We start from the raw sequence: 15,016 nt of genomic DNA on the forward strand, positions 1-15,016 counted from the left end.
AGATTTGGTTTTAATAATATATTTGATGGGTAGTGATTACCTGTTTAGCCAAAAATAGATAATAAAAAATATATTATTTTTAATTAATTAGGAAAATCAAACCAACCATTCAAACAATTAAATTAAAAAATAAAACTAAAAATTGTATTTTTGTTAATTATTACTAAACGCCAAAAGAAACATAAAGACATCCAAATTAAAATAAAATGAAAATAATAAAAAAATTCATATTTGCTAAATCTAAATTACCAAATTAATTAAGTAATTATTTGACCGCTCCTTTCTTTGTCAGAGCCGGTTATTAATCCTGTTATTGGCTTTAGCTTTGAGCTTGCTGTTACAGAGAGCTGAGAAGAGTCCACAATGATGGACAGTGAGTCGAGTTCAAATCCTAAAGCGCCATTATTGAGCGGAAATGAGAGAAAGCGAAGTGGGAGACTGAGTCGAGGCAACTCGGTACGCACACTCAGAGACCATTTTTTCTCCAGATTGCCTGACAAGGTTCGATCTGGAGTGGATGTCGATTCTCCCTCTCGCATTGACGTTTCTAAAACCAAAGGATTGACTAAAGGTCTATCTCTGTGTTTCGAAATTCTGTTTGTTTAGTTGCTCTGGAAATGAAGGAAAGGATAAGGAAATTTGTGAGAAAGAGAAGTTTCTCCATTAAATGTAGATAATTGGTTGTTGTTTTAGTAAGCTTTAAATCAAATGCTACACTAGGATTCTAGGAATGTGTTTCTCGGTAAACAAGCAGAGCATCTCCTTTGTGCACTTTCTACAAATTTTTTGAGTTGTTCTTTTGTGAACTAAGATTTTTTTTTTTTTTTTGGATTATTAGATGAGAAGAAATACTACGAAAGACAATTTGCTACATTAGAATCGTTTGAGGAAGTTGATTCTTTGGAATCGGGTGACACAATCCATGAAGAGGACGATGACGAACAGCTGCAAGCCGAAAGGGCCATGAGAATCTCTAATTATGCAAATATTCTACTCCTGGCATTTAAGGTACAATCTCAAAGGAGCTTTTTTAAAAGAATTATTATTATTATTTTGCAATTAACAGTTCAATTTGCATTGCAGTGCTAAGCTATACAGTGCAAATGTAATTTAACGATATGAGTTTTGGACAATATACAGATCTATGCTACAATAAAGAGTGGATCAATAGCCATTGCTGCATCAACCTTAGATTCTTTACTAGATCTCATGGCGGGTGGCATACTCTGGTTCACTCACCTGTATATGAAAAACATAAATATCTATAAATATCCTATTGGAAAATTGAGGGTGCAGCCTGTGGGCATAATCATCTTTGCTGCTGTCATGGCTACACTTGGTATGTAGTTTGTGTCATAGCTTCCATTTTCTTGATTGAAGTTGGATATATTGTTTCATAAATATTATGTTGAGTAAAATCCAAAAGGAAAAAGAAGTGTGGAAAGATTACGAGTTCTTTTCTGAGAAATTTTATCAATAGCAGGACCTAACTAACTATAGTTATATCGATATCCGTCTGCAATCAACTCATAGAACCATATTCTCTTATATGCACAATAATATCAGGAAAGTAATGCTTTTGATTTTTTTCGTTAATGGATTTCTGATTTGCATAGATAAAATGCTAGTAACGTTTTTATAATAGCTGAAGGATAATGAAATTTTGTTTCCTTGACATTGAATTATTTTGTTTCATTCATGTTCTTGACTGAAATAACTTCTTGTTCAGAGCTCATTTAAGAATAACAAACGAAACAATGTAACTGAATTACACCATGGGAAAGTAGATATTTGTGTCTACGGTGAATTGTGGGTTTCCTAACCACTAGAAATTCCTTCTAGGTCCCTGGAAAATAGATATCAAGTTTCCCTTGGGTACCCCCTAGTGCTGCTGGCTCCATAGCGTTCTCACTTGGCCCTAAAAAATTTGTGTGCATAGTCACATTTGATTTCAAGTCATGTTTGCGGATACGTCATTTTCTACTATTAATAAATAAATCGTCCATTATAAGTTTAAAATGATACCTACTAACTCAATTATATTCAATAGAACTCTAACTATAAATATTTAGAACCCTAACTATAAATGTATTAGTTAGTTTTCTCGGTACATAACTCAATATATTTACTATTTTAATTAATACCATAAAGGTGTTTTCAACTAAGGTGTTTTTAATTACATGAGCAAAAATTTCTCATCAATAGACAAGTTTCTCTCACCCATGGACAAGAATTTTTATTTTTGGTTATGTCTTTTATTCATCTTAGGCCAAAATCTTTTTAGGCAAGTGCCACCCTCTTTAATGGGTAAGAGCTTTTTTCTTCATAATGGACAAAAGTTATTACTTAGTGGGAAAAACCAAATAAACTCTCTACAAAATTTCTATTTATAGTGTTAGTTACATCAATTCTAATCTAATTAAGACTTAATTCTATTTGGGAATAACACTAAAATAAGAATTTTACTCTAATATACCTCATACTAATGAAGAGAATATTTCTTTCGCTCAAATTAATAAAATAACTCTCCAAATCTATTTAGGATTTTGAGTCATAAATCTTAAAAAAAAAAGTTTGGAATGCATTTCTAAAGAATAAAATTAACAAAGACTTGCATATATACAGGGTTTCAAATATTGCTCGAGGCTGTTGAACAACTAATTAAAGATAAGGCTCCTGATAAGTTGTCCTCAGATCAATTGGTGTGGATGTACACAATAATGCTTACGGCCACAGTGGTGAAGCTGGCACTCTGGATTTACTGTAGAAGTTCAGGAAACAAGATTGTTCGTGCCTATGCAAAGGTTTTTCTCTATTTGCTAATGAACTTTCTGTTATTTAGCTTCTAATTTTATTTGTTCTGTAACTCCTTGAAGTTGCTATTCAACAGGATCACTACTTTGATGTGATAACAAATGTAGTAGGATTAGCTGCAGCTGTTCTTGGTGATAAGTTCTACTGGTGGATAGACCCTGCTGGCGCTATTTTACTTGCCATTTACACGATTACAGTTTGGTCTGGAACTGTTATGGAAAATGCAGGTAGGTTTTTCGTGCCTGTTGTCCCAAAAGGAACAGGATAAACATAAAGTTTTCTTGATCATTCTCATTGTTTTTAACATTCATATATATATATATATATATATATATATATATATACATGCAACTATTTCATTCGAGCCCGATGTTGCAGTTTCCCTTGTTGGACAATCAGCCTCTCCTGAAGTCCTGCAAAAGTTGACGTATCTTGTCATAAGACATCCTCAAGTTAAGCGCATTGACACTGTCCGTGCTTACACCTTCGGTGTTCTTTACTTTGTAGAGGTTAGAAAAAAGGGAAACTAAAACTATTCGACACATTGTTTAAGTGGGAAATATTTTTAATTTCACTAATTATCTATGGGATACGTGTGAATGTAATTTCATAGAATCCTGCTATTTATAACTAAATTAATAGAATTTATGCCCCTTTTTTTGTCCCTGGAAACAGGTTGATATTGAACTACCGGAAGATTTGCCTCTAAAAGAAGCACACACCATCGGAGAAACTCTGCAGAACAAAATTGAGAAACTTCCAGAAGTTGAGCGGGCATTTGTTCATCTGGACTTTGAGTGTGAACACAAACCAGAGCACTCTGTTCTCAGCAGGTTACCCAACAGTTCGCCATAATATTTTATTTATGTCAAGGTCCATATTATATCCTTGAGTTGTTTGCAGGGTAAGTGTAAAATTCCTCGTCCAAGTTTCAGTCGATTAGATCTTGGAAACTAATCGATTTATGTGGAGACAATTTGATATTCAATTGCAATGTTATTTTTATGGTTAGTTGAAATTCCGTAGATACCCAAATCAATCCCAAAATTTTATGCATGTGTGCTAATTAGAGCATTTTAATACTTGAACTTAGCTCAACTTGCTGCTATACAGTGAGAATACTTCTTTTAAGGAAGAAGGAAGATGGTTCACTGTCCTGTGATTGGGCCAACTTCAAATGAAACAGCATGCAATTATGCAAATACAAATCACAGCTTAGGTCGTTTCTAGGGCATTTGTGTGCTGGGCATAGAACGACATTCACGCTGACACTGTTGCTGGTTTCATCCATCTTTTCGTTTAATCTTACAATCAAAATTCGATAATTGCAATGTTTCCAAATTTTTCTACTTGGCGGAGGGCCTGTCACGGTAAAACAATTGTAAATGAAGCATTATCAATTACCATTTTTAACTCATCCCCCAACACTCTTCTTATTTTAGTGGAATGCATTATTCGCCCTTCAAATAATTGGGAACTTCAGAAGAGCATTTCTCACTTTCCAAACTTTATCTCACTCGAGTCCCAAATGAGTTGGAGTTGAATGCTATATATTACAAGCAACTAATACAATTAACATCAATGTTCTACCAAAAAACGACCCAGACACCAATCTGTGCATAAAGATCCAGAAGCCTAAGTGGGTACAGTACAGAGAGATTTTGAAGAAACCCAAATTCAATTAAATCTTAGAGGAGAAAGAGAGGCGTTGAAGGATAGCGGAGAGATGAGCAGAGGATGCCATTCTCTCCCTCTCTCTGAATGAGGGGAGATTAACGTACAGCTCCGCTTCAGTCAGCTATAAAACAAATCGGGTGTTTTTGGGTGACCGCTCCGAGAATAACTGAGAGATGGGATTTCCAAGCTTCCCACTTCTCACCATTTATGGATTTTTTTTTAAAACTCCATTTATGGATGATGATAATGAACGGAGAATTTGAGATGGATTTTTTTTTTTTTTTTTTTTTTTTGCAAGAGATGGAAGGTTGATTAATACATAAATTTACACTTTCTAACTTTTAAAATTCGGTCATTTTGCCTTCTTTTTTTATTCCATAGCAACCCTTTTAATCTTATCACACAATTGAACTTATACTTTTCATACTCTCTAATAGCTTATTTAAGAAAAACAAAATATTAAATACTACAAGTATATAAATTATATAATAAACGCGTATAAATTAGTTGAAATTTAAAAGATTTATATATATATATATATATATATATATATATATATATATATTAGGAGGGCAATTTCGCATCCAATTATACAAAACAAATCACCAAAGATTTAATTGGATAATTCACTAAAACGCAAGGACTTTCAGATGCATTTGGCTAGATATATTACTAGTAAGAGAAGCCATTCTGCAAAACAAAATACAATGCTGAAGTGCAAATAACATCACCCAAAGAAAATGAGTAGTTAGCAGTGGCTTTGGGCTTTGTTTGGCCGCTTCCATTCGCTTAAAGACCACTGCCGTGCAAGTATCAAGTATCATTATATTCTCAAACTTATATTAACCAATTTTATTAAGCAAAATGGTAAGAAATATGGGCAGAAAAATGGCTGTCATATGCTTAAATACTTGCTCCTCACTTCTATAAAACTCAAACCACAAAATATTTAGGTCCTAGATCATTAAACCCTTTTGTATAAGAGCTCAAATTACAAATTCAATGAAACGTACATACACAACTATAGTTTCTCCACTGCAGCTAAATCTCCTACTCCATTTTGCACAATTAACATGTGAAACTACACAGGAGGAAGGGAAAGGAAGTGGGAAGAGCCAGAATACAACACTTTTCATTTTCCTTGTTTACACAAAATTCTCCATTGGATCCATATATTTCAAGAAACAGTCCGTCCATAGCACAAACACGCCAGATAAAGGTTCTTCGCCCATTTTTCCTACACATAAACAAAACCCACATCTCGAATATTATAAAAAAATTATTAATTTTTCATCAATGTTGATACTGACATGAAATTTTTAAAGGCTTAGTGACAAAAGTTCCTGAATTTTAACACTTCTCAATTCTATCAGAAACTTCAAAACCTACAAATTCAATATCAGAACTTTAACTGTGTAATTGTCATTCACGTGACTTTTATGTGAGGTGACTGAAAAAGCAACATTAAACAAACTATTAGATAGCTTTTCTACTCAAACTAGCATGGTTCTAAATAACGGGTTTTTTAAGGGGCCGTTACCCTTTACCCTATTATTTAAAGGCAAATGCTGATTCGCATTGGTAACGGCTATTACCTAAATAATTCAATTGACAAAAAACACACACACAATGCGACTAAGAAATTAGCATTAAACAAACAAACAAACAGAGGACATCTTTTATTCGCATCAGAAGTATGCCCATACTCCATACGGCTTTTCTGCATATAAGAAGACCAACAATGTGGATTTGACCATTTCCTCAGACCATAATTAAATTGATACAAATGCTAAAGTTCTGATGGAGAATTCTTAAGTTCCTGATAAGATTGAATAAAACGTTGATTTTTTTTTTTTGGTCATTAGGCCAATTTTTTAAAATAAAATAGAGAACTTTAGTGGGATAGAGGAGTAAAACAATGAGAACTACAACTAATAAACTCAAGGTTCTCATAAGTCATTGTGCAACGCAAAGAGCATTTATACCTGGAATGGCACACGACCTCTTACATAAATCATTGCCAATCTAGAATTGTTAAAAAGAATGCTAATTATATTGCAGCCAGAGGTCAAGAAAACAATGGAAGTGCACTTTGAACACAACCTAAGGCCTAAGCTGTGCATTTATCTACCAGAGATCACATTCACTCTAATATTATAGCAGGTAATATTAAGATGAATAAAGACATTACTTAGGGTTGGTTGGTTGAACACATAATTTGATTGATAAAAGTGGAAACTGTGGTTCAATATATCCATAGCAAAGCAGGATTCTAAACGTGTCTTTGTCTTTTGATGGGCATAAGCACACCAGACGCTGAAACCAATTTGCTGGGCATAAGCATACCCAGATCAAATAACTCTGTAGGAATTGAAGATCACATCCAGTCAACCGCTCTAAAAGATACAAGACTACATGATGTTACCTTAACGTGTGTGCTTGGAAATTGAGATGTACGTAGGGTTTCCTGTGTTTCATCACCAGGTTTACGCCTGGGCACACTCAATATAAGAGCTGCTTGATCAAAAGTTGCAGCTGTAGATGTAATCCGAAAGCCATTATCCCAGCGTCTGTGAATGCCCTCACTCGGGTAAAGAAAATCAAGCTCAACAACCTATGAAGTCAATGAGAGAGAGAGAGATTCTCATGTCAGATTTGAAGAAAATTATAGGGAAAATGTCTCCATCAGAATAAAATGCAGGCATGCATATATATTAAAAAAATGGTGGAAGATCTAGGAAACCTGAAAATCCAATATATCAGTATTCAGTATTAATTGCTTGTTTTAAAAAATATGGGCCACAATGTTGAGCTCACAAGTGGCCACGTCATGTTATCTAGTGGCATCCACAACTCACATTAGCATCTTGTACTGCAGCAATACTAAATTACTCTGTCAATTCACATTTATTAATTTTCTAGAAGACCCAAGCTTAAATAAAATATAATATGAAGGTAAGGAGGATAATGCTACTTGATTAAACTTGAAATAATTTGCCCAAGCTTCCATGTATTACTTTTTACTTTCACCTTAATTAGAATAGAAGCAACAATTAGAAGAAAAAGAAAAAGAAAACAGAAAACACAGACAACAGAAAAAAAAATGAGAGGAATTGAAGTTATCATGCAATCCATGAAAGTTTTATTGAGGCTTAATTGGATACAAAATGCCATCTGCATGTCACAAACTAAATGCAAGACATTGTGAACATCCAAGAATTCAAAGACAGAACGTAAAAAGAGCAATAAATGATGGGGACCCAGGGGCACCATCTTTAAATCTGCAGTGGAATGAGACATAGCAATAAGAAGATTCCATTCAGGCGCTCAGCAAGATAAAACAGCAATGCCAGAAAGTCAAAAGAAAATCACCTGATCACTGAAGCCAGCATTGCGAGACATGACAACACCCCACCGGCTTCCAGCAGTAGCCATTGAGGTCACATGAAATCCTTCTCTCCATTTCTTGTTTATCCACTTAAAGGGGAACGAGTCGCTGACCTTGTAAGACTGTTGCGTGTATTGGGTGCCTGCATAAATTATATTGTTGACGATTTTAGCTGAATATAATAATTTTGCAAATCTCACACCTCCAGAAATGCAACTTTTTGCTTAACAAAAATTAGAAAACACTTGGCACACAATAGAAATATCACAATCGAGGTTTTGTAAGTCCAGCGTGGTAGGAGCAAACAGAATAGAGCAAATAGTGTGGAATGAGCAAACCTTAGAACATGATAAAATGCTAGGACTAAAGTTTCTATTTCATCACTACTTTGGTTCCCATAAGAACCACCCTCATTGAATCTTTGGCTTCGAGTTTATTCAATTGAATTGAGCATAAAGTTGAATTTCGCCATTTATTTATGTTTTTTGGTTTCTCTTTGTTTGCTTATACATCACCAATAACAAATGCAAATGCAAAAAAACCAAATTAAAAAAATGCCTCTACTATCCAAAAAAATTTACAAATTAAAATGAAGGCATTAAAAAATAATGCAAACAAACCTTTTGACATCACCACAAGGGAGCTTCCATTGTTTGCACCAGCAATAGAACTAATGTAATAGTTCTTCTCCCATTGTTCCATGATCCATTCCTGTTATTTTGGAAAAACATTTTTCTTATTTGCTACGTCTGATTACTCATATAGAAAGAAAGAAAAATGCGGCCAATGCACACACACATAAGTTCAGAATAGAGATTCACCTTGTGTAAGAAAAGAGGTGACAGTTCATAAACTTGGTTTGTAAAACCAGTTCCGGCATCCATAATTAATGCCCAAAGATTAGAACAAGATGCTACACTACTTATGAGCAGACCATCAGCAATTCCTTTCTCCACATGTTGAGCCAACCTTCCATCAGCCACATTATAATGGTACCTAGTTGCATAGCAAATGTAGGTTCAAGGAAATCGTATCCAAAACATTAAATAGGTTCTCTTTCCTTGCAATCAATAAAGTTATTCTATTAGTGAAGCAATGGAGGGTCCAAAACCAGATGCAAGAAACCACGGGCTATCCAGGGTGGCCCGCCATAGTGAAAGTCAGGCTCTTAAGTTTCCACATCCTCATGACAGTTCTTTTTTTTTTTTTTTTTCCTTTTTTTTTTCCCCTCAAAGTAATAACTGCAATATCTCTGTTTAAGATCCTTGGATCGGTAAGGAATGAAATCCTAAGTACAATCCCAATGCGTTTAAATTGAATAGACTGACAAAATCAATAAATTAGTTTATCAATTCAATAGAGTAAAGAGTAAAAAATGGAATGGGAATTAGGAAGCAATTCACCTTCTAGACAAGCTTCTCAGGCTCCTAACAATTTTAGTTGAGGTGCAAACATAAGCGACATAAAATCATAAAATTCTAGAGATTTCACATATTTGAAGGCCTGAAGGGAGATTGAACTAAAGATTTCTTATGGTAATAGAAAATTCTATATAGAAGTGGAAAAAAATTGAATCAGAAATAGAACATGAACAAAGGAACAAAGGAACAAAGACAAAAGACTAACATAAAAAAAGGGCTTTCTAATCCCATTGGACATCAGCTAAAGACAACCACTACAAGCATAAGACCAAGACAATACAACTCAACTCAACTAAGCCTTTATCTCAAAAATTTGGGGTCGGAAGACCAAGACAATATGAAGATAAAAAAATAAAATAGCAGTGATTATTGATATGCATAGAAATAATATAATCTATTTCAATGAGTATGAATCGCACCATAATCAAGCCAGAAAAATAAAGGGATAAAAATAGGGAAAGGAGTTCATTGACACATGTAAACTAAAGAAATTTGTACAAGATTCATAACTTCAGTACAATTTGATTATTTACAAGCAACCACTAGATTTAATACTTTATTTAATGAGATCATGCACATTTAATTTCAAGTGATAATTAAATTGCAGAAAAGTTTCAATTTTCAAGAGTTATGTAGATTAAATTTTCTATAAATATCTCACTGACATTTATCCAACAGCTAGTTTATCAAAATCCTAAAATCAAATCATACAATTAAGTTATAGCTTCACGCTAGAATTTGTGTAACTTAAACATTTGAAAGTGAACCTGCCACTTTTAGAACTGAAAGGGCATGATCAGCAAAGCAAAATATAGTCCTACCTTTGTTTCATTGGTAGCCTAGCATTGTAAATGGAAATCCATTGTGTAGCAGGAACTCCTAGACGAACCTTCTTCTTGGGTTGCCCATCATCCTCTTCCTCAATATTCAACCTACCACGTTTTTGGCCAACTTGACAGATAATCTGACACAGCATATACAAGTTATAATTGTAGATCCCTGGTATGGAAATAGAAAGGAAAAACCTTGTTGTATATTCAGATCCCATTACAAATACCTTTTGAGCACCCTCGGTGTTTATAGGCCTTATTGCTGGGTTAGGTCCTATCAGGCCCTCAAACAAAGATATTAACTTGGAATAGTTTGGCTCCTCATCAAATTTCATATTCACCACAACCTCAAGAAATTGCTTAAGAGGTGGGGGACAAAAGCAACACAGCATTTCTGGAGATGTTGCCATCTTCTTTTTGCAAACTAGGAAGGATTTATTGTCACCCTAGGAATTATTTAAAAAGATAAAGTGTGACAAGCATGACCAAATCATTCTAGCAAGATGATCAATTATCTACTGTAAAAAGTGCATATATATATATATATATATATATATATGCACAGAAACATGCACAAATGAGTAGCAAGTGTTATAGGTTAGTACCTGATACCCTTGCCATGGCAATCTGCCTCGATGCAGGAAGATTAATGTATATGCCAGAGATTCAAGATCATCTCTCCTACTAGCAGTTCTTCCCAAGTGAGCATGTACACTAGCATATCGAACAGTTCCTCTAGGGAAATTACACACAAGAATCATGAATAACAGTCCGAAAGTTAGATTGACCACTAGACCCCAAGTAGAAACTAGAAAACCCTGAACTCACCTGAACATATCAGGACGCTGATCATATTCAACATGCTGCCCACTACCACTATCTCTCCACTTTGTTGCTGTGTTATTACAGTATCAATAAGGCATAAGTAGGATTAAAAAAAAAAAATGAAATTAAAATATTTCAAGAATTAAGACGTTTACTCACCTAATCCAAGGTCAACAAGAAATAACTTCTTCTCTTGTGCTGTACCTGGCTGACCAAGTAAAAAGTTCTCTGGCTTTACATCTCCATGCACATAGCTATAATCAAACAAGTTAGGATTGAAACTAACCAGTAGCTAAAATTTAATGAAGCACTAAAACTGAAGCCATTGGATATCCATTTGATGTTATAAATTTTATCAAGAAACCAACTATAAAGTGATAATTGCATCTAAATCACCTACCCTCTGGAATGCATCTTCTCTAGGATTGATAGAGATTCAACAGCAATACAAGCTACCATTTCTGAGGACATCCTATGTACATAAAGAAAAAGAAACACATACACACAAATATAAGCAAAAAACATATAGTAGAAAAACCTACAGATAGATTATTTAAAAGTTAAATAATATAATTGTGCACATAAGAGAAAAAAGCAACTACATTAATTTGTTAACACAATATAAGGCAACATAGGGAGAGGAAAATAACCTTTATAAAACAGTTCACCCTGTCTCATCAGAGCTCAGTAAAAAAGAGTGAATAAATAAATAAATTCCACATATGCACAAAGAAATGAAAATTATTCAATGCATGAAATACTCACGCCTGCCCAGAAGAATTCCATACATCCCAAAGGCTAGGGCCTAGCATGTCCATAACCTGAAAATGTATGACCAGAAGTTAATCCAACAAGTTAAATGAAGAGGTGAAAATAAATGAGTTCGCAGAACATACCATTACATAATAATCTCCTTGCCTTCCTTTATAATGAACCCTTGGCACTCCATGACTACCACCAAGAGTACTGTGGAATCAAAGTACATCATTGAATTGCTAAAATAACAATAACAAATCTAAAAAGAGCCACACACACACACACACACACACACACACACACACACACACACACACACACACAGATAGAAGAAGCAAAAAGAAAAAGAAGAAAGGACTTACTTATATACTTGCCATTCATATGGTGGGCCATAGTTACAACCTTTGCTGTTTCTATGCTCAAATTTCAGAGCCACCTAAGGGAACATATTTAGAACAACAATTTATAAAATGGTTAAGCTCATATATAATATGAGAAAATAAAAGTACATAAGCCAACTCTACCTCCATGGCCCCAGGACCCATTGCGCGTTCGGTACCACCATTAACACGACGACCTACAAACACCTGACCAAATCCACCTTTACCCAATTTTCTTTCTATCTTATATACAGGTGACCCTCCCACTTGAACCTTGGATAAGAAAATAAGAAACCTTCAATCAATATTAGAAACAGAACAGGTTAATCTAAATCAAAATAAAAATGGAAATTTTAAGATGGATCAAATTTTTTAACACTACAGACCCAAAGAAATGAAATAATGGAAGATCAAATTTTTTAACACTTTACAGACACAAAAAAATGATATAATGGAACAACTCATAATGAAAAGAATGAAAAAAAATGCTTCAAATAAACAATTATTTATATGCATAAATAGTGCCTAATCAGAAGTAGCAGTGCATAGCCAATCAAACCCAACAAAAAAATAATTTCCAAAGACTCCCCCACACAGTCCTAAGCCCAACAAATTAGCAAAGAATAACAAATGAAAGTTGCTAATCAACAAAATCTAAGGAACATATATAAAACCTTAGACAACAATATGGAATCAACTTTTGCAAGCACCAAATGTCCAATAGCGACAAAACTGAACCAACGCAAATTATAAGTAAGGAAAGGCCACACAAATATCTTTAGAACCAAAATATTCAATTAATGCTGGAGAGGGTAGCAAAATAATGCATCCTAAGCTAAATATCAAAACATCATCTATGCTCAAGAACTTCAGTCCAACTGACGAAACAGTACGGCAACGAAAGAATACACAAAACATCCAGCTAAAAAGGACCACCACATCAATACTTCTGAGGCCATAACATTAACAACACTGACCAAAAACCACAATAAACTGAATTGACAGACAACACCATACAATGTCCACCTAAAATAGTTGTGCCTTGCTTAGAAAACAAAATGAACCGTATTTCATGACAATAAAAACAAGTCAAACCGCCATTAGACCCAGAACTAAAATAAAAAAATGAACTAAAATAAAAAAATGAAATAAACCAAACTCAGAAAACACAAAACTGGAAAATTTTTGAAAACAATACAAGCAAAAACGCATACCTTTTCAGGGAAAGGTGCAGTATTGCCCTCCTCCTCCTGCCCAACAGCCTTATTAGCACTCAAACCACCACTATCATCACCCATTATACCAAGTTCCTTCGCTTCCTCCTCTTCCTTCTCTTCAACAGCAACAACAGCCAAATTCTTCTTCCCCTTCTTTTTCCTCTCTAAAATCAAAAAATCACTGTCTTCTCTCTCCGATATCACAATCACCTTATTATCCTCCTGTTTCTCTTTCAATCTTTTCGTTTCCAATCTAGTCCGCGGCCTCTTCCCCTCTCTAGCTGCCGTAGCACGGGTCTTCACGTAATTTTGCAACCGCGGAGGGTCCAGTTGCCTGTTTTGCGGCGTTAACCCTGCGCGGCCTCTACGAACACCTCTGCGAAGCTCAGGCATCGCTCAAACCCATGCAATTGGTGCCCTAAAAGCAAAACCCGAAGCGATTCGACGTTGATCATTATAGTGAGATTGAGCTATCCATGTCTTGAAAAAAAATCAATAATAATAATAATTCAAAAATTTCAGAAAACTGAATGTTTAAATATGCTTGGATTTGAGCTTCAAGAGAATGGGCTTCTCAGGGCAAATTTCAAAGGCTGATTGAAGAGATTAGAAAGAAACTGAAGAGAATTAATTTGGAGAATAGGGTTAGGGTTAGGGTGTAGAAGACAAGAGGCGCAGACCCACTTCTTTCCATGAGGTCAGCTGTTATTGGAAGATAGACCGGCAAGCGAAACGAAATTGGAAAAATGAATGTTTCGGCCACAGCTGGTCATCGAGGGCCCCAGTGAAGAAATGGTCAAATAAGTATCAGATGCCATGTCAGCTCAGCTGTATCGTGAAACTGTAACCGATGAACTGTCAACTGTGCGCAGGTTAAAGGAGAATTTTATAATTCGTAGGTGATTTTCTACACAGTAATTCTACGTCGGTGATTTTCATCCCACTAGATTTTCTTCATTAAAAACTTTCTCAACACAAAATGGTTTTGGGGAGGAATTGTTCCCTAGTGACAACTCCCTCCCCTCCTTTTCTTGTTACTTCCCTTCCTTTCTCTTCACCTCTTTTTCCTTTTTTTTTTATGACATTTTTCATATTCTACTTCCTCTTTCCTCTTTTCTTCTTCCTTCTATTCCTCTTGATGCTTTCTTTTGTTAATTCTCCTTTCGTCGTCCTAGAAAGTTTTTTAATGCTTAAGGAGAGAAAAAAAGATGGAATGTGTCTGGGACTCTTAACTGATTTACTTGACATTCAATCTACTCTACAGTGACCAACTCGAGTTTAAGGGATTTGATTATGATGGGCTGCATACAATTAAATTTTAGGCCCAATGCTTTACCGTCCAAGTCGGTGAGACGATGACATTGGGTCCCGGCTAAAAAGTCAACAATAGTTGGTAGAGCGCAGACTTTCTTTTCTTTTTTTTTTTTTTTTCCTAAAGATGGGAAGGAAGGAGAGCGCAGAACCGACCACCAAAGTTATCTTACTTGTAATGGTGCAGTTATGTGGAGAAACAAAGCTGCGAGGGAAATTTATAGAATATTCTCCAAGTGTATTAAAAAATAATTTACTTTATATTTATTTAACATATTGTAGAGAATAAATGTCATGTGCTCTAAGATAGCATTGATTAAAACCTCAACTGAGAATACTTTTATCAATATTTTTAAAAGGAAAATAATTTAATATGAATAGAACTTGAAACTAGAAC

At 34.7% G+C, this 15,016-nt stretch overlaps 2 protein-coding genes across 2 annotated transcripts; one reads left to right on the plus strand and one right to left on the minus strand.

Moving 5' to 3' along the window:
- Nucleotides 1–271: 271 nt before the first annotated feature.
- LOC110671243 (metal tolerance protein 4) lies at nt 272–3,825 on the plus strand. Its single transcript, XM_021833654.2, has 7 exons — nt 272–571; nt 839–1,008; nt 1,141–1,339; nt 2,626–2,804; nt 2,891–3,041; nt 3,193–3,323; nt 3,490–3,825. The coding sequence occupies exons 1-7, from the start codon at nt 364–366 to the stop codon at nt 3,667–3,669; spliced, it is 1,218 nt and encodes a 405-aa protein (XP_021689346.2). The 5' UTR covers nt 272–363; the 3' UTR covers nt 3,670–3,825.
- A 1,566-nt stretch (nt 3,826–5,391) lies between these two features.
- Nucleotides 5,392–14,042, minus strand: LOC110671238 (casein kinase 1-like protein HD16). Its single transcript, XM_021833647.2, has 16 exons — nt 13,306–14,042; nt 12,236–12,364; nt 12,074–12,147; nt 11,852–11,921; nt 11,721–11,776; nt 11,356–11,427; nt 11,115–11,209; nt 10,959–11,025; nt 10,736–10,865; nt 10,358–10,576; nt 10,122–10,264; nt 8,701–8,875; nt 8,500–8,590; nt 7,864–8,021; nt 6,917–7,105; nt 5,392–5,728 (listed from the first exon to the last, which is right to left on the minus strand). The coding sequence occupies exons 1-16, from the start codon at nt 13,699–13,701 to the stop codon at nt 5,669–5,671; spliced, it is 2,124 nt and encodes a 707-aa protein (XP_021689339.1). The 5' UTR covers nt 13,702–14,042; the 3' UTR covers nt 5,392–5,668.
- Nucleotides 14,043–15,016: the final 974 nt, after the last annotated feature.

Source organism: Hevea brasiliensis, chromosome 15 (assembly GCF_030052815.1).
Source record: "Hevea brasiliensis isolate MT/VB/25A 57/8 chromosome 15, ASM3005281v1, whole genome shotgun sequence".
NCBI classification, from domain to species: Eukaryota; Viridiplantae; Streptophyta; class Magnoliopsida; order Malpighiales; family Euphorbiaceae; genus Hevea; species Hevea brasiliensis.

What these genes read in the sequence shown, in the direction of transcription:
- LOC110671243 (XM_021833654.2), top strand. Translation starts at nt 364, where the DNA reads ATGATGGACAGTGAGTCGAGTTCAAATCCTAAAGCGCCATTATTGAGC. An exon ending in TTCTACTCCTGGCATTTAAG is followed by an intron (nt 1,009 to 1,140) that starts GTACAATCTCAA and finishes GACAATATACAG; the next exon opens with ATCTATGCTACAATAAAGAG. An exon ending in TGCTGTCATGGCTACACTTG is followed by an intron (nt 1,340 to 2,625) that starts GTATGTAGTTTG and finishes GCATATATACAG; the next exon opens with GGTTTCAAATATTGCTCGAG.
- LOC110671238 (XM_021833647.2), bottom strand. Translation starts at nt 13,701, where the DNA reads ATGCCTGAGCTTCGCAGAGGTGTTCGTAGAGGCCGCGCAGGGTTAACG. An exon ending in CACCTCTTTTCTTACACAAG is followed by an intron (nt 8,591 to 8,700) that starts GTGAATCTCTAT and finishes CCAAAATAACAG; the next exon opens with GAATGGATCATGGAACAATG. An exon ending in CCTTGTGGTGATGTCAAAAG is followed by an intron (nt 8,022 to 8,499) that starts GTTTGTTTGCAT and finishes TAATTTATGCAG; the next exon opens with GCACCCAATACACGCAACAG.